At 41.8% G+C, this 26,294-nt stretch overlaps 1 protein-coding gene across 1 annotated transcript in view; it reads right to left on the bottom strand.

Moving 5' to 3' along the window:
• Nucleotides 1–3,847: 3,847 nt before the first annotated feature.
• The window catches only part of LOC146630237 (protein tweety homolog 3-like), a 28,447-nt gene continuing 6,000 nt past the window's right edge, over nucleotides 3,848–26,294 (bottom strand). Inside the window, exons 3-15 of the mRNA XM_085356813.1 lie at nucleotides 21,732–21,928; nucleotides 16,399–16,510; nucleotides 16,100–16,320; nucleotides 15,355–15,450; nucleotides 15,118–15,190; nucleotides 14,912–14,987; nucleotides 12,637–12,692; nucleotides 12,445–12,537; nucleotides 12,265–12,357; nucleotides 11,805–11,941; nucleotides 9,726–9,899; nucleotides 8,209–8,284; nucleotides 3,848–6,770 (exon numbers count right to left, since the gene is read on the bottom strand). Coding sequence (XP_085212939.1) covers nucleotides 6,636–6,770; nucleotides 8,209–8,284; nucleotides 9,726–9,899; nucleotides 11,805–11,941; nucleotides 12,265–12,357; nucleotides 12,445–12,537; nucleotides 12,637–12,692; nucleotides 14,912–14,987; nucleotides 15,118–15,190; nucleotides 15,355–15,450; nucleotides 16,100–16,320; nucleotides 16,399–16,510; nucleotides 21,732–21,928 — 1,539 coding nt within the window. The 3' untranslated portion in view covers nucleotides 3,848–6,635. The remainder of the gene's footprint in view (nucleotides 6,771–8,208; nucleotides 8,285–9,725; nucleotides 9,900–11,804; nucleotides 11,942–12,264; nucleotides 12,358–12,444; nucleotides 12,538–12,636; nucleotides 12,693–14,911; nucleotides 14,988–15,117; nucleotides 15,191–15,354; nucleotides 15,451–16,099; nucleotides 16,321–16,398; nucleotides 16,511–21,731; nucleotides 21,929–26,294) is intronic.

The raw sequence follows: 26,294 nt of genomic DNA on the forward strand, positions 1-26,294 counted from the left end.
GAAAACGTAAATATCTGCCGAGTCCCGCCGCTCCCGACTCCGGAGAATGTCTCGAGGCAGTTGGGAGATTTGTGTTTGCCTCTCTACAACTCAACTAGAAGACAGGCTTTTTAGGACACTTGAACTCTGACCCAGTGTGTAAAAGTCACGTGTCTTTTACGTGGAAAACTGATGGAGATTGACTTTTTTTTTTCTTTTCTTTTCTTTTTTTTTTTTTGCCAAGCTGTGCTAACTGACGGCTTATTGTGCCTTCATACTCGCAATGCTGACCCCGACAGTATGAATTTTATTTATCTGACTCTGCAGTAATGCAAAAGGCCTTCAAAATGTCAAAGTCAAAGATGCTTTTCTCCTTCAAGCAGGGCTTTTTAAAGTCTGTATGTTGGTCTGACTACATGGATTTATAACACATTTTATGATCATAAGATCGCATTCATCCTCTGAGAACAGGGAATGCCAACGCCAGCTTACTCATAGCAAACTCTCAGCTATTTTAGTTTCAAGTTTATCAGGCCTGGAGCGATGATTCAGGCACGCACCTCAAGGCCTGAACTTTTGCCGACATAACCCAGGGAAGCTGCGGTCAGATCGGCTGATCCTTAGCATGCCGGTTCACGAACACGAGAGTCTGCGTGATGTGTGATTGCGCCTGTGGAAGAATGCCGAGCAGGTATTAGTCTATTGAAGTCACGATGAGTCATGCCTTCTGCACGCTCTGAGGTGGATTTTCTCCTGCTGCGTGCTACACGAGAAAGGGCAAATTTGGACAATGTGTCGATCTGATTTCACCAGTGTTATCTGGAGTTTGTGTGCAAGATATGACACAGTCTGAAAGTAGAGAGATGCTCAGTACCAGTAGCGCCGCTCCATTAGGACTTTTATAGAATTGGCCCCACTTGGATCTAAACTGCTGCATAGTGTAGCCTGTCCTGCTTTCCTTTGAGCATCCTCTCTCTTCTTTCAAGAGATTTTTTTTTTTTTACAGCAGAGAATGTATATCACTGCATTTCCCCATCATGAAGGAAAAAAAAAACCACGTGTCCATAATGTTAAAACAATGTGGGGGGTTTTTTTTTTGTTTTGTTTTTTTAACATCAGTGTTCAATATAAACCCCATTCTTGGGTGTATATATTTTAGAACTTCACGTTTTTCTCTTATTTTTGCTGTTTGCAGTTTGTCATTTGATTAAAAGACTAAAAGGAACAGTCTGACATTTTGGGGAAATGACTTTCTTCTCTTGTTTGTGCCTGGCTACTCTGTCGTATGATGTAATGTCAGTCTTCTCATTTAATTCTCCAAGAAAACAATCAGATTCCCCAAAATGTCAAACTGTCCTTTACAAAAACTTCTTTGTAAAGGTTGTTATTGATGCAAATGGAAGGAACATGACTGCACTGCTTCGAAAATGTTTTTGTTTTTGAGCATTGACTCATGTTGAGTCGTCTTGATGTCTTTCTGTGTGTTGAAGGACATTTGTGCAATTAAAAGTCCACCCCCGCCCCTCCCCACGTGAATGTGTATATATAATAACTGTTGCTCCTGAAGCAGAAAGGCTCTCTCCAGTATCTGGACTGTATGGTTATAATTAAAGTGTTTTATCAATCAGCTGTTTGTTCTCTTTACTCAATTGCTTATTGGCGAATTCTCCAATCACAAACAAGTTGGAGTGATAAAAATTGCACATGCAAATACACTCACACTTCTTACATGAAAAGAAATCTGCCGTTTGTTTGAAGAAGTCTTTGAGCTATGAAGAAAAATGCACTTTGACCTTTCACCTTTTTTTACTTGTTCATGAATCTATGGGTTTCTGTCTGGCGGGACTTCTCCGCACTCATAACCCTCTGACATTTCCCTCACACATTCACACTAACAGTCCTCTTATCTGATCAAGCCACGCAGAAGGGCCTGCAAGAGATAAAGGCAGAACCCAAAGATTAGCTGTGTGTGTGTGTGTGCTCTCTCCCGCTGTGAACCCACCGGTGTCAGGCTGTGTTAACCATGAGGAAAACTTAGCCAGTGAATAAAAATCACTTTGGGCTTTCACACTCATCTGAGTGGACAGCGACACCTGCTGGCTGTATGTGTAACTGCGCTGCATTTCAAGGTCAGACGTCTTTTTATCCGCCTAACACTGTAGGTTTTAGCTCCACCATCAAGCCTGTGAGATCCAAAATTTGTCTTTCTCAAGATTAAATTTTAAACAACGCAATTACAAATTAAATTGCGCTGATTATTAAGTAATCATTCCCCTTATTTAATCCAGAATCCAGAATCCAGACATTATTGCAAAATAAAAAGTAAGCCGAAAGTTTTGTCCTCTCATGAATTTTGTCTAAAGCATTAAACGTGCGGCCTGTTTGGTATGTCTAAACTGTACATGGCATATTTTATTATGGATGGTAGATTCTCAGTGCCACTTCTCTCAAAACACTGAACTTGTAAATGTAGCAATGATATTGTTAGTCTCTGCTTCCTGCTCAAAGTAATCTGCATCGTCTGGAGTCTCATGAATGCATGAATCGTGCTTGCTGCTACTTCTGCGCACAAGTCTGAAAACGCTCTATCAACCACTAGGTGGAGAAGTGGCCATGACAGTCCTCTTATTGAGGCGTAAACTTGCTGTTTATTAATATACTAGGCTAAATGTATCTTATACTATTCTCCTAGGTTTCATTAATCATCAGTAAAAACTGCTGCTCTTAATCTGTAAGAATCTAGAGGTCATAGAGCGACCAAACAAATCATTCGCCATGCAAATGTAGCTCTATAGAGATTCAAGCTTCACATCAGCTGCACTCATTATTGTAATATCTACACTGTCAAGATTAATGGAAGTAGCTCTCTCTGTTCATTGACATCGGTCCAGTCGCTTTTATTTTCCTCTTGATGTGATTTGTACTGGTATTCATTTTGATGGTGCAGGAGAAGATGCTGGTAAATAGCATCACATCAATAATGAAATGATGGAGTCTGCCAAATTAAATGGCTGTAAAAACCAATATTTCAGTGTCACTGAAGAGATTCCAGCACTTTTAAAACATTTGCAATATCAGCTTACAGTAAAGACGCTCATCCACCACTTTATTAGATAAACTTGTTCAGCTGGTCGTCAGTGCGAACGTCTAATCAGTCAAGGAAATGACAGCAAATCAATCCATTAAGGCACTAAGATTGTTCAAACTTGGGATGGGGAAGAAAGGTGATTTAAGTGACTTTGAATGTAGCAGATGGACTGCTTTGAGAATTTCAGAAACTGATGATCGACTTGAATTTTCCCAAACCACCATCTGTAGGATTTATTAAGAATGGTCCTAAAGAGAGAAAATATTCAGTGAGTGGTATTTCTCTGGGTGGAAACGCCTTGTTAATGCCAGAGGGCAGAGGAGAATGGCTAAAGCTTTGAGCTGATAATAGCAACAGTAACGCAAATAACCAGGTATGCAGAAGAGCATCTCTGCATCGGCAGAAGACCACACCACTCCTGTCAGATAAGAACAGGAAGTTGAGACATTTAGTGTGAAAAAAACATGAAAGCAACCCACGTCACAAAGCTCACATGATCTCAAAATGGTTTCTCGCACATAACGACAAGTTCACTGCACTCAAATGGCCTCTGCAGTCAGCAGTCTCAGTCCAGTAGAGCAGCTTTACGATGTGGTGGAACAGATTTCCATCCTGGATGTGCAGCAGAGAAATTTGCAGCAACTGTGTAATGTTGTCATGTCAATGTTTGCAGCACCTTGTTAAATCTGTGTTAAACCTGGTAAAACCTTCAGGGAACAGGGTGATAAGAAAAAAAAAACCAGACGCAACGGTCTTCATCAGTACGTTAAAGTTGCTTTAATTTCTTTTTTTAAAACATTTATTCCAGGCTGAATGATATCATTACCACAGTTTTGACATGTATATCATTAATATCTTAGTTAAACCATCAGAAAATAAAAACAGCCATAGAAAACATTGTTTGTCTGTCACATCTGAACAGTCGTGCATTTGAAGTCCTGTAATTACCACACGGAGAAGCGCCCACTCGTTACTGACTCTTACTGGGCTCTTCCCACCCGTCACGACATACTGTACCAGAGCAGCCAAATCACAGACAGCACTGGCACAGAACTTCAAACGCAGCACTGCGTCAGGTGCGCGGACGACACTGTAATAGTCTTATTAAAACAGTTGCAAGACAGAGAGTCATTCACCATTAATAAGAGAGGAAAAACGCTGCTCTTGCCTTTATTATCCTACAAAACAGCTAGCTATTATTTTATCTTTAAAGTCTGATTTTTACAAGACAGCGAAACACTTAAAAAAAGAAAAAAGAAGAAGAAGAAGACATGTCGTGATATGAAGAGTGCTGTAAGAGTTTAAAAACATTATGAAAGGCCATTAATCAGTGACTAGTCCCACAGATCTTAACACTGTTTGCATCCATGGTGCAATAAAACATTGTAAAAGTACTAGACCATAGGTAGCATTGTTACCATAACATGGACGTTTCCTTCCTAGTAAAATCACACATGTAAGATTGTCTCGCTAATACGAGAAGTGGTCATCGATTAATAAGACAGTATTAAAATGCTGTACAGGATTGGGTGGTGCAACAGCGTACGGGAGTTCAGGGTGGTCGACTACAGAATTGGGGGTTTCTCTTTAATTCGGTTACTACCTACTACATCACCCATAATGCACGGGGTTATCAGCATGGTGGAGGGGGACGTGCTGCTACTATCGCTCTAGATATGAATGTAAACAGGATAAAAGTAGGGAAAGATGGGCTTTAAAGAATACTGCAGTATGTATGGAAGGTGTGTGTCAGTAAAGCACAAAGTGTGTATGTGTGTGTCCGTTAACGTGTGTGCAACGTCAGTATAGGAATGACTCGGGCTAGATAGGCCAGCCTTTGCTTGCTTTGCCAGTCACTTAATCACTACTCACACAGAGTAACAGTGACATAGAGCAACGGCCAATCACGTCGCAGTGATGTCACACACACGCGGGTTCACGACGACTGTGTTTGGATTTTTTTATATACTGTACACAGAGTGGGAGGGGAAAAAGCCACTGGCAGTGACCCAGGCAGTGAGTTTTACTTCTCCATCTCACAAAGTCACCTTGAAGAGAATTTGTGCTTGTGGGTAGAAAAAGAAAGAAAGAAAATAAAAGATTCAATATCTGCGCTAAAAGGTTAAATCTGAGGTCACCAAAATAAAAGCACAGGAAGAAACAGAATACTACAGTTGGTCACAGTATCACAGCATCAATGTCAGCTTATGATAAAAACAAACTTTGATGTAACATCTTTTTCAGTCAGGAATGGAGTTTTTCTGGCTTCGGGACACAATTTACATTTAGTAATCACGGAAAGCCGCTCTGCTTTTCTTTAACAAATCCCTGAATTTAAAAAAAAAGAAAAGGAAAAAAAGCATTAAAAGTAACAAAAACATTTCTGTCCCTCCTCAGTCCGGATCCTCGACCGCTTTACATAGCACCTGGCAAATGTGTAGTTGCAACTATCGGTCCACTCCTTCCCTTTTCCAAATGTCTCTCCTCTTTCCCTTATCGTTGACAGACGGAGGGAAAAGATTCCGTGTGAGGTTTCTTTTTTCCCCGTCCTTTCTCGAGATATCTGGAGGCAGTAGGAAATGAGGGCAGAATCAGGCATCCCTCATTGAATTATTCAGTTTTTTGGCACAGGTTTGAGCCTCCGTATGTCCGTTGTCTCAGACTCCGTTTTCCCAAAGTTCAAAAGCAGTCATTTCACAACAGGGTTACTGGCTCGTAACTGAAACGTATGCGCACGTTAACAAGTATGGAAAAGACACGCGGGCACACTTTTTTTTCTTTCTTTTTTTGAGCTTACAATTCAAGTCTTAGACGACAATGTTAAGCTAAAGAGAGAATGGGGATCTGGTGGTACAGTTCATCTAAGCATGGCTTTCTGATTCACTGGCTTATTATTTACACAAATGAGTGTTTGGTTAGACTATCTTCCTACTTGTGTGTGCATGTGTGTGTGTGTTTGTATGAGAGATACAGCAAACATTTCCATGATAAACACACAGCACACCACGTTACCAGTAAAGGATTGAACAGTCTACTTTTCATGAACTCAGAATAAAGCACATGGTCACTATTTACAGCTCTGTACAGTGTGTGTGTGTGTGTGTGTGTTTGTGTGCTTGCCTGTGTGTGAGTGTGTCAGGGGCGGTTGAGCAGTGAGAGCAGCGTGGATGCCTTCACTGGACGGCAGTGGACAGATGCAAGTTGGGAGGAAGAAACTATGGCTTCGCAGCAGTGGTGGATCAAGCAGCTTGGGCGTGTGTATGTATGTGTGTGTCCATAAAGAAGAGAAGCAGAAGCATTGATCTTCTACGATGTGCTCTTCTGCCTTTTCAGTTATGTTGGTTTTATGTAGGAAAGAAGTAGAAGTTGAGCTTTAAAAGTGCAGTCATGTGCTGTGGTATCTGGTTGATGAGTTCTGCTGATGAACCGGTCAGTGTTGGTTAAATTCAGTGGACCTGGAAAAAGAACTGGGAAAAAAAGCACCCAGCTCTGGTGCTGTGGGCCGTGTTGGATCTTGCTGTTGGCTGTGAGAACTGGATTCAGGCAGTGTTGTGGCTGAAGTGCTTTCTTAGTGGACTGAGGACTGTGGTCTAGCAGCGGGGTGAGGCCGGCTAGCGGGATCCAGTTGGTCGTTAGGAACGGAGCGTCGGTTCTGGTCTGGTCGGTTGGTCGCCAGGTATTTCGCTCTCATACTGGAGGTGTACTGAAGAGACAGGGGATACAAAAAAAGAAGAGAAGAAGAAGCAGAAAGGGACGAGAGTGGGAAATGACGAGAAAGGAGAAGAGGATGAAAAGAAGACAAGGAAACGACGGACAAACAAAGATTAATGCTTGTAGATAGATCGATATGAAAGGCAAACACAAACACACATGTACAGCTGAAATACTGTGACCAGTCATTTGGACAGCCGGGGTTTGATTACAACAGTTATTCATTGTGTAACAGCTGATTAGGTCAGGATGATGTTATTGTAAATTAGCAGATGTGGTTCATTCGTAGTTAGTTGCTCTACTTCTGATGTAGTAGGTTAGCCTGGTATGAGTTAGTGGTCTCTCGGGAGCACCGAGGTAGTTACAGTCGGAGGTCTGCGGTTTCCACATCGCTGCAGAAGACAGAAGAGCAGCTGTGCACAGGACGGCGGCCCAGCCATCGGCCCTGTCTTAAGAGTGGCGAGCGGCAGGCCGTTTTGCTGGCTGCTACGTTTCAACAGTGGAGGTGGGGGAATAAGTGCTCCTGTGGCTGTGCAATGGTGAAGGGTGAGGGGGAAACACAGGACACATACACCTCGACCAGAAGATGCACACATAGACACGGTGTGGGAACAAGGGAGGGAAGGAGGAGCGGGAACTTTTAAGAGGCTTGGGCTCAAGTTTTGCTAGAATTGCAATATAAGCTATATGAGCTCTGACCCGCAAGGGTTCGGGGTCAGGTTGCACCGAGCGAGGAATGCAACCCGAGCCCTGAAGTAATAACACCAGATTTGTTCAATAAATGCTGTCACTCCACAGTATTGTAATGTAGAAGTGTACAGGTGATACTGCATGGAACGAAATCCACAACTACAGGCCCAGCAGCACTTTTTTAAAAGCCATAACAGTCAGCATTTCATTTCTTACAAAAAAACAAAGTTCGAGGTTGAAAAAAAAAGTCTTTGAGGAGAAAAAAAAAATCTATGTGGTCTGCACATCACCCAGCGCCAACCAGACGTTTTACATCAGAAATAGAAGACAACTTTAGCCAAACATGACCCGGCAGTTGCGCTTATCGAAACAGTCTGCCTCCTTCTTTTGATGCAAGTGCAGATCTTACTATAACGACAGGCTTCTTTTTCAAGCTTCCAGTTTTCCCAGGCTGCCAAAATGACCTACATGAAGGCGATCTGTGATCACGGTCTAGCGTGAGCACGGAGGACACTTGCAGTGTTTTAGGGATTTGGGGTGGGTGGGTGGCGCTACCTTCCAATATCCACACATAGCGCACTATGAAACATCTGAAATAGTGAATAATTTACACCGTTCTTTGCTTGTTACGCTTAAATGAATAATATGCCAACTGTGTGGGATTTGAAATGTGTCCCAGCAGCACTGTGGCTATTGGAAGATAGCTGTGGGAGAATGTGTTCTAGAAAGTGTGCACTTACAGAGGGTGGAGGGGACTCCCTGCCAATCAGGGGGGTGTTCTCACACCGAGGGTTCTGAAAGTTTGCGTTCTGGCTCCTGCATTATAGAATAAGAGGTTACTGCATGTCGTCACCCTGCCGCTGAGCTCATGATGTGCGGATCTGCTCATCGCTGAAACACAATGACTCTGACATATGGCCTCTGAAAAATTACCTCAATAATTATTGCCAACGTAGGACGTAAGCTTGGTACTACAGGGGCTTAAAACACCTCGGCCACAGTCTAACATAATTAACATACTTTCAGAACAAAGGCAAAATATTGAATCTCACAATGGGACTCAGTGAAATAGGACTGTTATCATCATGGATAGCCACCGGAGATTAGCCTCAGGCCCACATTTAAAAGAACTCTGCAGCAATCGTTTTTTCAGGCCAACATTTCAACTATTAAAGGATTCAACAAGATATTTTTTAACTTAATAACAGTCTGTAAATGTCCTGTGCAAGCAAAATTTATTAGGGAGCTAAATGCTGAGGAGGCTGTTTATTCTATTACTGCAAGCGGACACTGTGGGTACAGAAACCAACAACCCCGGCATGGATAAGCTGCACTTTTTTTCTATTTAGCTCAATATAATCAAAGCCAGCCAGCGCTCATGCGACACTCAGTTTTTAGGGTTTTTTAGTGTACTGTGGTTTAATAATGATGGATTTGCATGCTTTGTTCATCTAACTGTAAACATATGATTTGCATTACTGCCAAACCAGCTCCTAAACCTTGTAACTATGTTATGAAACTTATTTTCCAGGATTGATGACAATCTGGAGCTTGTCATATTCAACAGATTCAACTACCATATGAGACTGTGTACCTATGCAATGACAGCTTAGCTATGGCAAAAAGGAAAGTAATGACTGGATGAGACTTCCCATCTAACTTTCAGGAAAAGCTCAAACCAAACCCTGTGGTATGCTTTGGAATATAGACTCATACAGGGTTGGTGAATGTGGTCCTTCGATGGTCCAAAAACCTCAAATTAGCACATGTCTTACTTTCTGGTTTCTTTGTGGCTTGAAAACCATCATTCTTCCCTTTGCAGCAAACACTGCATTGTGTTTATTAATTGTGGAGAGATATATGCTTACTTATCTTCTCTACTTCCTATTATGAACAAGCAATTCAGTCCTGTGGCAACAGCAAGCATGGTGCAACTATTAACTTAAACTATGCGAGTGCAAAGCTGAATTTTTTTTATACAGCAAGCAGCTGTTTTTCTTTTAGCATCTCAAAGATGATAAGTACTAACTCACTGAGTAACAAATATCGCTGACAGTGTGTTGCAGTCGACATGCAAGCCATACATATTTTAAAAAACTATTTAACAGCTTTTCTAACTTATCATTACCACAAGCAGTAAGCACTGCTGCACTTCTAGCCTAGATCACATGGTGTGGGGGAGGGCAAGCATCAGCTACCTATTGGCAGGCAGTGTATGATCCTGCTAGCCTCTAGCTAGCGGTGGGTGCTAACTCACATGTATTCAGTGACGGGGGCATTGCTGACAGTGTGGGCTGTAGCGGGCAGGCTAGCTTCGCTACCGTAGCTGGAGCCACAGCTGTAGAGACTGGGCATGTGAACGCGGTACAGGTTATCGTGCACCCCGCCACGTGAGGCGCCCGACTCGTCCTCTCCGTCTTCCTCATCCATCCTTCAATTGGTCGGGGTAAGGGCCAGGCACGAAAGGGCATGATGAATAAGAAGGGGGGAGGGAGGGAAAGGTACAGGGAGAGGGAGATCCGAGAGAGACAACAGAGTGTAAACAAGTGGTTGAAGAGGAGGTTAGGAGAAGGGGGAAGGTGTACTTGTACTATCAGGAGTTCCCCGATATTAAAATCTGGGTAAGGCTACGCCCTCCGGCCCCAAAGCAGCTGGACAAGAAGAAAAGGAACATTGGGCAGCATTCATCTACTAAACAGACCCACCACAAGTGCAGTGAGGTCCAGAGTGGACACTTTTATTTCCCTTTATTGCTATGTGTTGTTAAGTAATCATCAACTGTAATAAAGTAGCAAACCCTTCTGTATTCCATGTCATTGGTAGAAACATGCATGTCATTTTCTTCATGCAGTCATCCACTGTTGGCTGAGAGAGTTTGCTCCTTTTATTAACAGGTCGCATTGTTCAAACAGTGTCCGATTTCAAGAATGTCCTTTTATATAATTCATGCATCTCTGTGTGCTCCATGAAATTAAAGCAAAAACATCAGGAAAAAAAAGATAATATGGCTGGTTTGGGCAAACCATTTTCAGACAAAAAAACAAAAAAAATGGTCAAAAATGTAAAACAGCCAGCAACGTAACAAAATGAGGCATCAGATAAGATACGTGCTGATTTGGAAGTTGGATGCAGCTGCAGAAAAGCACTGGATTCTGTTAAGTAAGGTCAGTCACAGTAATGCATGTGTACGTGTAGGCTTTATTATTTATAAGGTTCTTTTTTTCCAGTGATTTTTTTTGCAACTCTATATCAGCTGTCCATATGCTAAGAATATATCATCAGACTGAAAGAGTTTCAATTAAGGTAAAGAGGCAGGAAGCTGTATGATGAATAAATTAGCCTAAGCCCCGTGTTAACAGAGACAATAAGCGACAGGTGTTGTTGCCCCAACTGGCCACCAGATGGAGACGTGTTACTCATTAAACCAAAATGGAGTTTGCGACACAGTCAGTCTTTACAGGCAAGAGACCCAGTGAGCACTTGTTCTGAGAGATTGATTATTTTTCATACCTGTTGGGTCATACACTGCGATTCATGCCGATTTATGCCCGCAAACAGCAAGTGTAAAAGGAAGCAAAAGAAAAAAACTATCATGGCACAGCTGTTTCAATATTCAAATCCTTCACCGGAGTGACACGGTCACTGCGAGCAAAGTCTACCTGTCTCTTTCTCTGATTTTATCGCAGAATTATTTGCTCGTTCGAATATTTGTATGAATGGTAGCGGTGGTTAATCTGACCGTGGGGGTCATATGCATCACCATTCGTTGAAGCCCAAAGCATTTCCAAATCAGGACACAGGGGAGAGGAGGAAGGGAAAGAACATAAGGAGGAAGTGGGGCACGGAAACAAACAAAAAAAAACAAAACTGTGGTGATATAAAGTCTAACACGACATTGGTGCTCCAAGTCCAAAGAGGAGAAAAGAAAAATGAGAAGTATGTACAAACATACAAACAATGTTCAGCCAAACGGTTTGCCGGTTTGTCCACCGGCAAACGATAAAATAAACTGTATAGATGCAAAGATGGCAAGAAGATAGTACAGAGTACAGAGTGATACGACAGTCTGGGAGGCAGGTACACTTAAAAAAGAATGACATGCATGGGCACCGAGTCGATTCTTTATGGGTCTTCCCACTGTTATCGAGTCCACCAGCTGAGATCAGTTAGACAGTTACAGTAAGATGTTAACGAGCTAGTGATGTGTCAGTCATTAGTTAACTGAAGAGATGGATTTAAGGATGTAAAGGCTTGTGTGTGTGTGTGTGTGTGTGTGTGTGTGTGTGCGTGTGTGTGTGTGTGTGAATGAGAGAATGTGAGGGTGGGTGTGTGTTACCTCTTGCCAGGCCAGGTGTGCGGCACACTGCACACAATAGAGGAGAACATCAGAGCAGTGACAAAGGAGAAGAGAACCAGGTAGATGAGACCCTCCACGCCATCATAACACAAGCCAGTCAGTGCTTGGACGTAGTCCTACGAGGAGAGGTGAGTAGAGGAGAGCTTTGGCCCTAAAGTAGTCCTTTAATGAATCAATTCCTTATTTACAGTCACACAAAGGAAAAAAAAATAAAGCTACTGTGCATGTTTCCACCACACGAGGAGAGGAGAGAAGTCGCAGGGGATTTCTACTTCACCATAATCTCTGAAAGCCTGCGTCATGATCTGGTGTGCATCTCAACAGAAATGTAACTGCACAGCGTAAAACGGTGTCAGCCGTGCCGTAGAGTCACTGCATACGTCTACTTTAAGCTTCAATTACGGACGTTATCTTTACCACAACACACCCTGTAACTCACCATGTGCAGGCTGCGACAGTCGACGAGAGCAGTCAGCTGGTGCAGGCCCACCTCGGTGGAATTCAGCACAGACTGGATTTGCTCGAGATTCCCCTGCACACGCAGAGCGAAGGTTACACATGTATGCTCAAATATACTGTAAATATCTGCTCTTATGTACATCTAGACACACAGACACACCTTGGTGCTGGCAAAGTCACGTGCTGCTGATCTCAGTAACTCTGCCACATCATCCTGCATCTCCACCAATGCTTTGTGGCTCCCCGACAGCCTCTGCAAAAAACAAAAAAACAAAGCAAAACAGCCTCGTGAAAGGAAGAAATTGCAGAAAACTGTGTTCCAACGATGCAACAGCAATGACAAAGACCTCACCTGCTGAAAGGGGTTAATCTGTCCAGAGCTGCAGGTCAGGTAATACTGCAGGATATCTGCGAACATGCCAGTAAATACAGATCACTATGACGATGGGAACGTTTGGACTGCACAGTTTCATTTAAAAACCTCACGTGTAAAATAATATCCAGTATGACTGTATTGAGCCATGATTGCAATTCCACTCAGGCATAATTCAGTGTGTGTGTGTTAAAGAGGCAACATCTGTGCGCTACAGCAAACAGACAAAGCGGAAACAACTGACAGACAAACAGAAGTCATTAGATGAGTGAAAGGAGGCGAGCGAGGGAGAGAAATGGAGACAAAGAAACGGAGCAACTGAGAAGTAAAGAGGGATATAACAGGATGGAAAGAGAGAACAAATGCAATTAAATGAAAAACGAAATGTAGTCAGGTTGGGTTTTTTTTCTGAATCTGAGACAAGCAAGGGCAGAGCGAGCAGGGAGTACAGGGTTGCTGATGCATTGCAGTGAGCACAGAGAGAGAGTGAGAGCTTTTAGATACCAGAGTGCCAATCAAACACAATCCTGCTGGATACACACACACACAAACACACACACTTGTTTCTTTAAATAGCACCAACATGTCAGGGTGAGATTCAACTGTCAGTGAGGAAAATGGACTCTGTTTGAGACATTTCAGCTCACACTTTTTGTCAATATGCAGCATTTGCATATAAAGGGTCGTACCCTACATCCCTTTACCATAAAATGTTCAGGATTTATAATTAACAGAGAATTTCTAAACATGACAATCCCTTCTCCAGGACTTCTGGATCCAAAAGTGTCGCACCCTTTCTTTAAATTCTGATATTTTATTTGGTGAAAACCAAAACAAAATGTGGGATGCTTTTGTCTTCAAGCAGCATAAATAACTGTAAATATTCTTTTATCCAGAGATTCCCAAATGGTAGGCCACAGACCCCTGGTGGGGCTGTGAAGAAACTGCAAGTAGACAGGAAAAATTTGCATATGATAAACAAATGGGAAAAATTATAATATAAACTATAATTATGTGTGATATATAAATAATATAAATTTGAAAAAAGAAATATCACTATTTGCACAAAGCCACCAGATTTTAATTTTTTTTTTTGGGGGGCGGGGGGGGGAATCTGACATATTTTAATTGTTAACTTCCCTTAGACTTCATTAATGATGTAAAAACCATAATGGAGATGTGGCTATCGCATACTGCAACTAAAAGTGTTAAATGAGAATCAGCTTCAACAAGTAAATCGTTAGAAGATAAAAACGAGTAAATGAAAACACAGAAACACTTCATGAGCTCGTCTTATGACCACAGTTGTGGTTTAAGGTTTGGACTGCACACAGATTTACAGACTTTGAAATAGATGGCAGTGGTCTGCAAGACTGGAAAAGGCTGTTTTAGCCCTGTAGCACTTCATGCCTATCTTACCAGCACCGTTTAGACACACTACAGCCAATGTCAATACAGGTGGATTATGGATCAGTCACACAACAACAGAAATAGGATAATAACCTATTATTGCTTTTAATTTACTTTTTCTTTAGTTTTTTCCTGCCACAGGTCAAGCATGCGACATCCTAAGTGTCTCAGCACTACTTTCAACCACAATGGGTCTCGACAGGTCGTGTGTCTCCAAAGAATTGTGACCCAACTTGGACTGACTGCAATCCCTCTCAGACAGATTGGCAAAGCTGTGAAATTAATATAATTCATAAACACAGACACGCTCACAGTCTGAGTCAGTCTGCGCCAATGAGTGTAACTCGTGTGTGATTATCTCTGTCCAACAGAAGATTCGACTGCACTGGTTGTATTTCTATATAAAAGCAAAGTTACAGACAACCTGTCATTTTTCAGTTAATTCACTGTCCTGAAGAAACTACATCACATCTATGAGGTTCTGGCTGGACTCTGACTGTAAGTAAATTTCTGTGCATGTAGACAACAACAGATATCCAATTAGCGTCGATATATATCAGTTAATTGCTGTTATCAGATTTGACCTCATTTCCAACTTGATTCCATCCAGTCGCAACCTGATGGCACATAGGTTAACAGCACTTCTTGCTGTTTCATCCACCAAAGTTGCTTTACAGAGGGCAACTGACTGCAAGTGGTCACAGACCTGGTCCCCATCTTAAAAGCCATCATTTCAAAGCCAACAACACCGCAATACAATTTGTTAAATTCATTTTATGATTATGTGAAAGAAGCACAAAAGGTTTTGAAAAAAGGCCAATGATTTATTTTCTCGTCTCCATACCTTGGTTAATGACATCGTTTTCCTTGGTCACCCTGGTGATGTAGGTATCGGGGGAGACGCAGAAGTCGCTGGCTGACTGTGGGGGGCGAGTGCACATGACACATCAGGCTACAGTAACGTGCTGAACAAACTCACTCGAGCAGTGGGTAAAGATTACATCACTGCAGAGCCGGAGAGCTCAGCAGTGTTGCCATGGTTACACTTACAGCAGCGACAGCCAGCTCCAGGCCCAGCGATCCCCAGCTGATGATCAAAGTCAGAACACCCAGCAGACACACTCTGAAGAACAACCCCCCCCCCCCCCCAAAAAAAATATCTTTTTAAAGCAAGATTCAGCTTACCAACACGTTATACAGGAGGCAGTCTCAGCACACACAGAGGCAGGACACAATTTGATCTGTCCAATAGGAGCAGGCTTTGGTGTGTGATGTAAGGTAGCATACCCAATAAGAGTGCCTCTAGAGTTGCGTATCAGTCCAAACAGCACCAGAAGACAAATGAGAACATCAAAGAGCAACAGGCCAAGGTACCCCAACCACCTGTAAATAAAAATAATTATCACAGTGTTTCATACAAACATACAACACCAAGTCAAACAGATACATATGCAATGCAAAGGAAAAGCTAATTAAAGCTTTACTAGAAGACTCGACACGTAACAGCATCACAATCTGTTTTTTTTATCAACCACTTTTTCTGTCATTGCCCCAAAAACAACAAAGCAGGTTAACATGAACAGAAAAAGAGGGATGAAAGCCATTCACAGTTAAAGAATGAGATCAGAGTACCCATTCATTCACAAACTACTGCGAAGGATACAATCTCCACATAATCCATGAATAGCTTTTAAGAGCTCCTTTTAGCATGTATCTCAGCCTCTCCGTTTAAAGGTGCATCATGACATTGTTGATCCAATGTGTCTGTCAGAGGAAGCGAGTAGCCTTCATTCTGGTTAGAACTAGAACTGGTTATTTTGCCTTTTCTTGCTAACATTTGTTGAATTCTGCTGTTGTGCACCTAAAATATTTAAATTCTTATTTGATTTGATTGAGGATATGACCAGAACACATGGTCCATCATCTGTGGTTTTAATAGTTAATCTTACAGTATAACACTTTGTGTATGAGAGAATGTAAGAGTAGTCTTGAGTCTGAGTAAGAAACAAAATCCATGCTGGTCAGTAGTTACCTGTAAAAGTCAAAGGCCTCCGTTTTACGGGCCAAGTCCTCCAGGGAGATCTCAGTATTGGACCAGAAGGGAACATCAACCATCAGCCTCACCAGCTCATCCAGCTGTCCCTGGAGCTTCTGGACGATGGACACATAATCTGTCTGATCCTGGAAGGCTGTCTCTAACTGGACCAAGTTCTCCTCCACAGTCTGGTTTAAGGCTAGGGCGCTGTCTGAAACCTAGAAAGAAAAAACTGTCATTAGGAAGGTTTTCCATAAATAAATAAATAAATTTTTTGCAATCAGTGGACAACTCACCAGTTTCTCCACTCCAGACACGGTGCGGTTGGCATGACGGAAGGAGTACGCTAAACGCGCGGCTCCATCACTCGACTCTCCGTTTCCATAGAATCCTACGGCTATGCCAGCGCTAGGAGGCAGAAAACAAGACATCCCACATGTAAACACAGCACATAATTTAACCGTTAAATTCATATCATACAGAACTACCCACTGACAGTTGAACTGCTGAGTGCAGTTGCTCTTTCAACCAGCAACAGGCGACATTGAGCACTTTGGCTTTTCGGCTTTGGTGTCACCCTAAAGCCTCGGGCAAGCACAGGACTACCAGAAATGATTCACACACACTCACACACACACACACACACACACACGGAGCCCAAACAATAATTGGGTCACCAGACCGCAAATAATATGATCCTTCTGCAGCTCTGCACCCACGTTCACACATTACATATGCTGCGATATCTGGGGTTACTGGCCCCCAACTTTCCTTTATTTCAAGCCCACGTCCTCCTTAACCATGTTCACGCTACGACTAACCCGTCGCCCGCCCAACACCACCACCGTTACAGAAATCTTCTCCACTCTGTGTTTTGTCACTCCTGACCCCTTTTCCCCGACATCCCCCCTCCTCACCATGCTTTTATAGCCTCACTCAGCCTGTAAAAGCTCCTGCCCTCCCCTTGTATGCATGTGCCCGACTGTATGCTTTTGTATTGATGATGCTGTCTGCACAATAACACCAGACAGATTTGTAGAGAGAAATTTATGGCCCTTATTACAGCAATTCATTGTAGCCCATTAGATTTTGAGTAGCCCCTCTTACAACAGGGTCTGCGCTGTGTGTGTGTCTGCGTGTGTGTTTCAGAGCTTTATGACATACATGACATAAAACCGCAAACACAGAAGAAAAACAGAGTGGTGATAAAAAACAAGCACAGTAGCCCTTTAATGTGCTTTGTGCGTTGATGTAGCCACTGTCTACTTCATCAGTTATCATTTCCCCACCCATCCCTGCCTCCCATCATCTCACTCCATCCTCCATGTGATCTCAGCTTAAACAGTCAACCACCTCCCTCAGCTCCTGTTTACACATCCTCTTCTTCTCACCCAACACCCATTCTGTCCCTTAGTTCCCTTTTATCCCTCCTTTCCTCTCTCCATGAGTTTTATCTCCCTGGTTTTAATACCAGCTGCTCCTATCAGGAGATTGCATAAGCTTAGGATATGAAACAGACAGAGATCCTCCTTTAAGGCAAAAGTTGAGAAATCAAATAAGAGACAGTAAACACTATCCAGCTTAGTTCTGATAACACAAACAACCTCCAAACGGGAGAATACAAATACGTTACTAGAACATCTTTTTGCCTTTTAGGAACAGCAAGCTGTTCTTAACGAGGTCACCTCAAAGAAACTGCGCTCTGTTTAGTTTCTGCTTCAGTCCACTTTCAACTGAAATGAACTGACTTCATGAGCTAAAAATGCTTTGTTCTACCTAAATGAGCACACTTAAGTGCAGTCAGACGGAGCTCAGCAGATAAGAAAGTAAACGCTGAATACAACGCTGCAAACAGATTCACTGCAGTCCAAAATAAATGCATTCAGTTAGCAGACAGCATTCTGATGATTAAAACCGCTACTAACAAAGCAGCTGATGACTATTAAGACTATTCTGGGGGATTCACCAATCCAATTCGTGCTGGCCAGGCCTCCTTTCTGGCTCTAATTTCATACATTATCCGCAATAATGTCATCAAAAACATTTTGATTAATCAAAATTGATACAAAGTGTATGATACATACAGGGTGAGTGTCATAGTGCCCGTGGTTTTTATTACCGTAGTTTTACTGTTTTCTCCCTCTGTGTGAGTCCCAAAGATTCTGTCACCTTGTTCAGCGTTGCTGTCTTCATGTCTCGTCATTAGTTATTTGCCTCTACCATTTTTACTTTGAAGGTTAGTTTTCTCGTGTGCCTTGTTTTGGTTTTACTTCCTGCTTTTGTTTCCCTCCTTCGAGACAGTCCGCTGTTCACTGTTTTCACCTGCATCTAGACACCGATCAATGTGTGTCGGCTCGTCTGTTTGTTCCCTGTTGTTCTCCCGTTTGTTCCCTTGCTCCTTGTTCTTTTGGTGCTTCTTTATGGATTCTTGTTTACCTTTTCAGACTGGACTCTGGACTGGATTTGATCTGACAGTAAATGCTCATTTTCTATTGCTTTCCCTGCCTCCCTCTGTGTTCTGCTTTTGGATATTCTCACTAATATTATATGAGAAAATGAGACACATGGCTGACTTTTTTTTTTCAGCAACAGCCATTTGAGCTATGCATATTTTTTGATCCAATGATCTCTCTATGTAATTGTTTTGATCATTCTACTAGATTCAAATTTCACAGGAATCCAGCCATTTACATTGATCCACAGTTCAGCAGTTCATGTTACCTTACCTGTTCTCTATGTGTTTTTGAATATGCATTTTACAATCAGTTACTCAGATACAGTGTTCAGTTCATTCTTGGCAGCCAGTTTGTTATTTGAGAAAATAACTAATAATCAAATATGTTGATCTTTTTGTTTTTTGGCTGATCTTTTCACAACAACAGCAAAAAAAAACCTAAAGCAAGCTACAGAGTCTCCTGTATAAACACACTACAGCTGCACACAAATGAAGGAAGCCCACATGTAGCTGGAACTGAGCCAAAAATAACACATGATGTCATATTAAATTGTGGACCAACCAAAAAAAACCCCAAAAAAACAAAACGCATGGAACCGCACGCACACAAAATCACACGCAAATGCGTTCACATATACTCGGATCCATATTCAATAAGAAATATTACAGCTAATCATAACATATGAAAACCTCCAAAACAACGATCTTCAGCTCTGAATCACGCTAATGTGCGTACATGCACACACACACATACACAAAGACAGCTTCCCCGACTGTATAATTCATTTCTCGTCTCTGCATCAAATCTGCTTCTGTCTCCATGGCAACCTTTCTAGGCCAGGAAGAAGGCCGAACAGAGAGAAATAATAAATAAAGGAGGAGGACTAGAGATGTAGAAATGGAAAGAGAGGAAGGAAAAAGTCAGCAGAGGAGAGGCATAAAATTGATGAGAGGGTAACTGAAAGAGGAACAGTCTGTGTGTCTCTAAGCAGGCAGAAATGTGCTCGTCTGTGTCTTTGTGTAAGAGCAGAGCCCACACACACTCCACTATCTGTGGTCAAAATATCCTACCACTGGGTCACTTGGGTTAAAGAACCCAGAGCGTACAAAGCCTTCAGAGTCAGATAAACACAAACACTGAAGTGTCACCACCTGGCTGGCTCCCAAATATGCCACATGGGCTTCATGCATGTGATACAGCAGCTGGAATGGTGACTTGCCACCATTGCCACCTATTCTGCATTTCACTGTCAGCTTCTTACCCTCGGCCTCTTTTTATTTATCTATTGTCCTGTCAGGGCGTGCAGCTGTAATAGACCTGCTAATTCTCTCATCAGGACTAGCTTACCCACCATGAGGCGTACCATTTCAGGCATTAACACTTTCTGGAAAGATTTTATAGCGCTTACAGTGTCATGACGAGTTATCATTGATCTGCACACTTTTGTTATCTTTACTTTATATGTTCTACTTGGCTAGCCCCACATACACACATATGGTTAAATAGATAAACACACTAACATACACATGGCAAAGCAGATAAACACACTCACACACGCATGTTGAAACAGAGCAGTGGAGAGAACGATCACGATCTTAAATAACTACAAAATGCTGCACCTGAGTATAGGCAAGTCACTGTAATATGTAAAGAAACCAGTTTGAGATGATTAATTATCCTGCATCAGAAGATGGGTATACTGTGGTCATAGTATTTAAATGATGATCAGTTGATACTAAGGGGCCCAAAGTGTGCCAAGAAAACAATCTCCCACACCATTACACCAGCAGCAGCCTGAACTGTTAATACAGGGCTTGAGGCCAGCGAGCCTGAGTGAATTGTAGCCTCAGTTTCCTGCTCTTTGCTGACTGTAGTGTCACTTGGTGTGGTTTTCCGCTGCTGTAGACCTTTTGCTTCAAGGATGCTTCAGAAATGCTCTCCTGTATACCTTGGATGCAATGTGTGCTAAGACAAAACTAGTTATTAATGATAACTAATTCAAAAATTATTTACATGTTGACTGCATGTGTTTGTTGTACACATATAATACAAGTAAGAGACAAATAAAAAATCCAAAGTCATTCTGCTCATGCTACTCACTGCTCCAAAGTAATGATGAGAGAAACTTGTTCTGATTGAAGAAAATTAAAACGTTTGCCTTAAGTCATCACTGCTCAGCCTGTTAGTCAAGCACTACAAGCCTGCTATCCCTTTTCAGCTGCACGCTGTACACTAACTGGCTGTATAACGCTTATCTTAGCAACCCCCTGAGAAAATTTGAGTCCAGGGCTAGAGGGCAACTCTTCCAAGTGAATAGCTAATTATGCTGGCTCAGCCCTATGGGAGCATTCACACTTAAGCACTGCCAAACAAAGGCATCCCTGACTTTTGTTTTGTTTTGTTTCTTTGCAGGATTGATGGTCTAATGCTGCGCTTCATTTACCTCCGAAGTCAGATGTCAAAGCAGGGAATGACATCACTCCCGACTTGACTGCGTTCAAGCCGGAAAAGAAAGGAAAGAAGAGGATTTGTTTTGCTCCTAGCAATGTAGAAGCATCCATCTAGCAATACAGTATAATGTCTGTTTTTCTGCCCTTAAACACAAAGATGGAGCCTGGTTGGGTCTCTGTGTGTGACTTATTTAGTAAGTCACAAATACAAAACAGTAGTAGTACAGATGAGAGGTTTTGCAGTTTTTATGTGCACTTCCACCAACATGGATTTTGAAGTAAAGGACTTTCTGAGCTGGAAATCCAACTTGAGGGGGCGTTCCAGTTATAAATTCAGTCTTGGAAGTCAACATTTCCAACTTCTAACTTTAAATAAAGTATTAGCAACACTGGCACTCTTAAGGCAAGCCAACCAAGTTGCTGTGGATACCTTTACATTAACGAGAGCTAGCTAGTGCTGGACCATTTGAATAAACGTGGCTGATATGGTGCTCGACATTCTGAACTTTCATCAACTTTTCAGCATAAGTAAAGTGAAGCAGCAGATCCACAATTCAGTTCAGCAACACACGACATTACTTCATTCAAAGTCAATGAGACACAATCCTCCCTTACTCATCTTACAGACTGTGATGCAAAGGTGGATGTTGCTAAACGCACTCAAGCACAAACAGCTTCATCACATTGTACAGAAGAGTCGATCTCATAGGAATAACGTCTCACCTGCAGACGAGTGTGGCAATGATGACGCACCAAGCGGTGCAGCAGCAGTCAGCGCTAGGCTGCTGGGAGTGCATATGGGAGTGTGAGGACTCATCACTCTTGCGCCGCCGGCAGCAAAGCCAGAAAGAGTAGAAAAGGAGGAAAATAAGGTCCAGGCCCAAACACAGCAACGCCACAGCACCGAGGAGCAACACAGACTGAGGAAAGAGTGAGAGAAAAAACAAAAAACCAATTAGCAAAAATAAGACATTTGTGATTTTTGTACAGTTTGTGTTACACGTTTTCCATTAAACTTTGTCTTGATTCATTCAGATGCATCGTGTTTGAGAGGTTTCCTTTATCACAAGGAAGTGGGCCATTTAGGATGTGGGTTAAGGAAGCAAATTAGCTGATATGAACAGAAACCAGACACACCAACAGACCACATGATTTGCCAGACACATGTGAATGTATTTGCAAAACTGTGTTCCTGTCTCCTGCTACTTGAGGCCCCCAAAATAGTGACTGTTGAATGGGCTTTTAATAGACACCATAAAATTTTTACCTTCTCCTGTATTTGCACACCATCAAGCACATGCACACACACACCTTCACAAGTGAGAGGAAGCGCTGCTGCTGGGGAGCTGTATGCGCCAGAGACCCACCACACAGATCACATACCCTCTAAAAGCTTTGAAGTGTAAAAGAGGGTGGGGGTGATGGGGGTAGACAGAAGGAGAAGTAGGGGGAGTAAATTTGAAACAAAAAAAGACACGCTGGAGAGACGTACAAGGAAGCAGATGTGAAAAATGACTGAAGTGAACTCTAAAAAAGGAAGAAGCCGGTAAAGACAGACACGAGAGCTGTTACAGCAGTTTGGCTGGGACTGATGAAATCTTTTTTTATCTTACACACACGCTGAAATGTTGATTTTTCTTTCCCCTCTGGGACTGTCTGGAAAAGTCATTGTACTGGAGGACCATGAGGGACAATTACACGTTTCTGGAAAACCAAAAATCTCCACCTGCTAGACTACTTAAGGCAGACAAAGGAATTCTGCCACGGAGCTACATGGTGACAAACTGCAACAGTGCAACTCTGGGGACCCTTGATGATAAACACAATGGGACTCCACCTCCACAAACACTTCCTGACTTCCCAAGATTTTAAACTGCTGCTTTTTTGCTACTGACCTCATATTTTTGCTGATTTCCAGACGGCAATGCCCTTACATCTTTAAGCTTATTAAAATATATCAGGAAAAGCAATCTCTGGGACTGTGTCTCTTAACCCAACAGGATTCGTGCAAGGATTAGAAGAGCAAAAAAAAGAACACACACACGAAGAAAAACAGACAATCACTGCAGTTTTAAAGGTCTTCTTCCTTGAGCCTCTTAGAATGGTTCCAATGAAAAAATAATGGAGAAACATGAACATCCTCCTAAGGATTGAACCAGCTATGTGTAAATATGGGTCTAAACGAGTTGCTAAGCACCTATATTCAATACGATGTCAAAACCACTAGGCATGGCACTACTTTTGAAGTAAAGGACTTTCTGAGCTGGAAATCCAACTGAGCTAGACGCCAATGTTAGCATGCTAGCATGAGCACAAAAAACAGTGCTAACCTGTTAGTAAGAGACTGTGCCACGTTTGCGTGTTCAGCATCTTAGTCTAAAATGTTAGAATGAGGGGCCAGCTAAAACTGCAATGTTCTCACTTCTATTTCTACTTTCACTGCCTCTTTAAATTGGACTTTTTCAGTAAGCAGTACAATTCACGCTAGCTACTCACAAAAGCATATAAGTGATAACTTGTCTTTGAAGGCACAAATCTCTTTTCACATTAAGAAAAACTATGCACCCTAATAATGTCAGTGCTTCTTGGTGTGTGAGCTGAGGCACATGTAACAGCACTATAGCACCATACCAACACATAGGGGGCTAGAGCCAATCTAATCAGGTATGGGTTCATTAGAATACTACAGCAAAATTTTTCATACAGTATATGTGTAGTGAAACATGCCAGGCATCATTATTTACTAAACGCATCAGTCTACTGTGTGAGATCCTACAGTTATGGCTGTGACCTGGTGCAATGTTTAAATGTGATGTACCTCATTACAAGATAAGTTACAACTATAGTATATGGACAAAAGTACTGAGCTAGCTATACTTTATACCTACAGGAGCTGCTTAGCATTGAAAATCTAGCCAACGAAGCTCCCGGTGCAGTTTTTTGCTGATGTTAATGCCAGAGGAGGTTTGGAGCTCTGCAGTTATGGAGTCCACAGTGTTGGCGATGTTTACACACTACGTCCCTTGGCCATTGTCTGCCATTTGTGTAGTTTTAAAAGTTGTCTTATTACACTACCACACGCTTATTCCTAAAATAGCTGTGCTGTACAAAACAAACAGGTCTGTCTTAAATTATCCCCTCCAGTAGTTTTATTTTAAAAAATTTAAGTATTTTATTGTGCAAATTCTGACTGTAAGAAAAAATATTCATTAGTGAGGGTCCATCTCAGCAAATGTGCTATTAGCAATGTTGAGCCCTGCTCATCAGAAAGAAGGAGGAGGACAAGGAGAAGAAATCTGGTTATTACCCAGCTATCCCTGACTGTCTCCTCCCAACAGATTAAAGATGATGAGAGAGGAAATGACATGAGTTTCCTGATTCTTAGTCTATGGTATTATGTATAGGTATGTGTGTATGTAAAATCAACAAAGGGATTTAAACTAAATGGAGATACAGATTAACCGTAACAGACTGGCAATGAAACTGCACATATACATTATGATACATGTCACTAGTAGGACACATTCATGGAGAGAAAGTAATATTTTTACATGAATTCACGGTTTCCCCTTTCATAAGAGTTCAATTTTGGTTGGATTATGTTTTTTTTCAAGTGGCCGAGATCTGATTTCAGAGCAAACTGCTCATGATGCTGTGGTGACTCGCATGCCCAAAAGAACAATGGCAAAGACGTCACATGTCATACAGAAATAAACATGGAGGTCACAGTTAGTGTTTACATTTTCTACTTCATAAGTTTGTGTGGGAAAATTTGTGAGCAGATGACAAAGAGCACAAAGACGACAGCCAGCTTTTTAATTATGGCATTTCTTGTGGCGTGTGTGGGTGCAGAGTCGGAGCCATGAGTGGTGGCATTGTACCATGAATTGCTTCACAGAGACAATTTTCAGGTTGTCACAGGCTATTTTAACTACATAATAGAATTGTGAATGTAAATTTCAGTTCAGAAACCAGAAAAAATAACTAGACTTCTGCCTGCAGTCTGAAGACAGCCTTCGGCACTGAAACAGTTTCATGCAATGACTAAGCCAAAATGGAAAAGAAAAAAAGAATACTGTACTGGCCTGAATGAATGAGAAGATCATCAGATATCAGGGGACTAGGTAATTCTTTCTGCAGATTTGTTTTTGTGTTTGCAAGTCTTATTTACAGCCTTACTGTTGCTAGGCAGGGAAATATTTTTGGACTGTTTATAGCATGTCTTTCAGGGTTAATACAATTGTTTGGTTAACCCAATTAAACACAGAGCATGAGTGAGACAGCAAGGCTGCGACATGCTTTGCTACAACATTGGAAAGAAACTCACTGTGAACACAGAGAAAATCTCCTGTTCCCATATGATGGGCTGAAAGGTGAAAACCCAAGCCTCCAAACACAGCTTAAACTCATGAAAAACGTAGGCTAGGCCATGCAATCAAACTGCAGGGCTTAAAAATTGGCATTAGTCAAAACAGTATTTAAAAACGAATTAAATGTCATTTTTTCATCAATAAACTCACATTTTCAGAGTGTGCATTTTTGATTTTAAAAAAGCAATTTTCACAGAAAACCTGGGCGTCTGAAAAACAACTAGTAAACAGATCATCAAAAAAGCAAGTAGTTCAAACAAATGCAACTAAAATCAACTACATACAATAAAGCTATCTATAGATAAACTATACTACAGACTATTAAGTCTGTTCATATAAAGAATTACATATACAATCCAATGCAAAAGTCTTAAAACACCATTGAAATTTACCTAAACACGTGTAAATGAAAATTAATAAGATACGCCATATAAGGCATAAACAGAGTTTGTACAATTTTAGTGAGCTTGAAAGTCAATATTTGGAATATTAAACCCCTTTTATTCTTCAGCACAGACGAAACCGTTTTAGGCAAACTTTCTTCTAATTTCTTATTCCAGGCTTCTTGAAGGACATTCAAAGCTCTTCTTTGGATGCTGGCTGCGTTTTGTTCCATAAAGATGATCCTCCTCTAAGGCCAATGCTATCACTGATAGTATTCATGCCCGATAGTTTTTCTATCCAGGTATGCCTTTGTAGCACTGTTTGGGATCATTGTCATGCTGAAAAATAAAGGATTTGCCAATGAGATGCTTTCCAGATGGTATTGCACGGTGGATCAAAATCTGATGATACTTTTCTCTGTTCATAATTCTCCCAAAACAATGACAGTCTCCACCCTGTTTTACAGATGGCTGTAGACACTCACTGTTCTACCTCTTCTGTGCAGACTAACAACACTTTGGACAAAAGCTTT

The sequence above is a fragment of the Diplotaxodon limnothrissa genome, linkage group LG6 (assembly GCF_057381915.1).
Source record: "Diplotaxodon limnothrissa isolate DT_005_m linkage group LG6, D_limnothrissa_male_GT1.1, whole genome shotgun sequence".
Taxonomy (NCBI): domain Eukaryota; kingdom Metazoa; phylum Chordata; class Actinopteri; order Cichliformes; family Cichlidae; genus Diplotaxodon; species Diplotaxodon limnothrissa.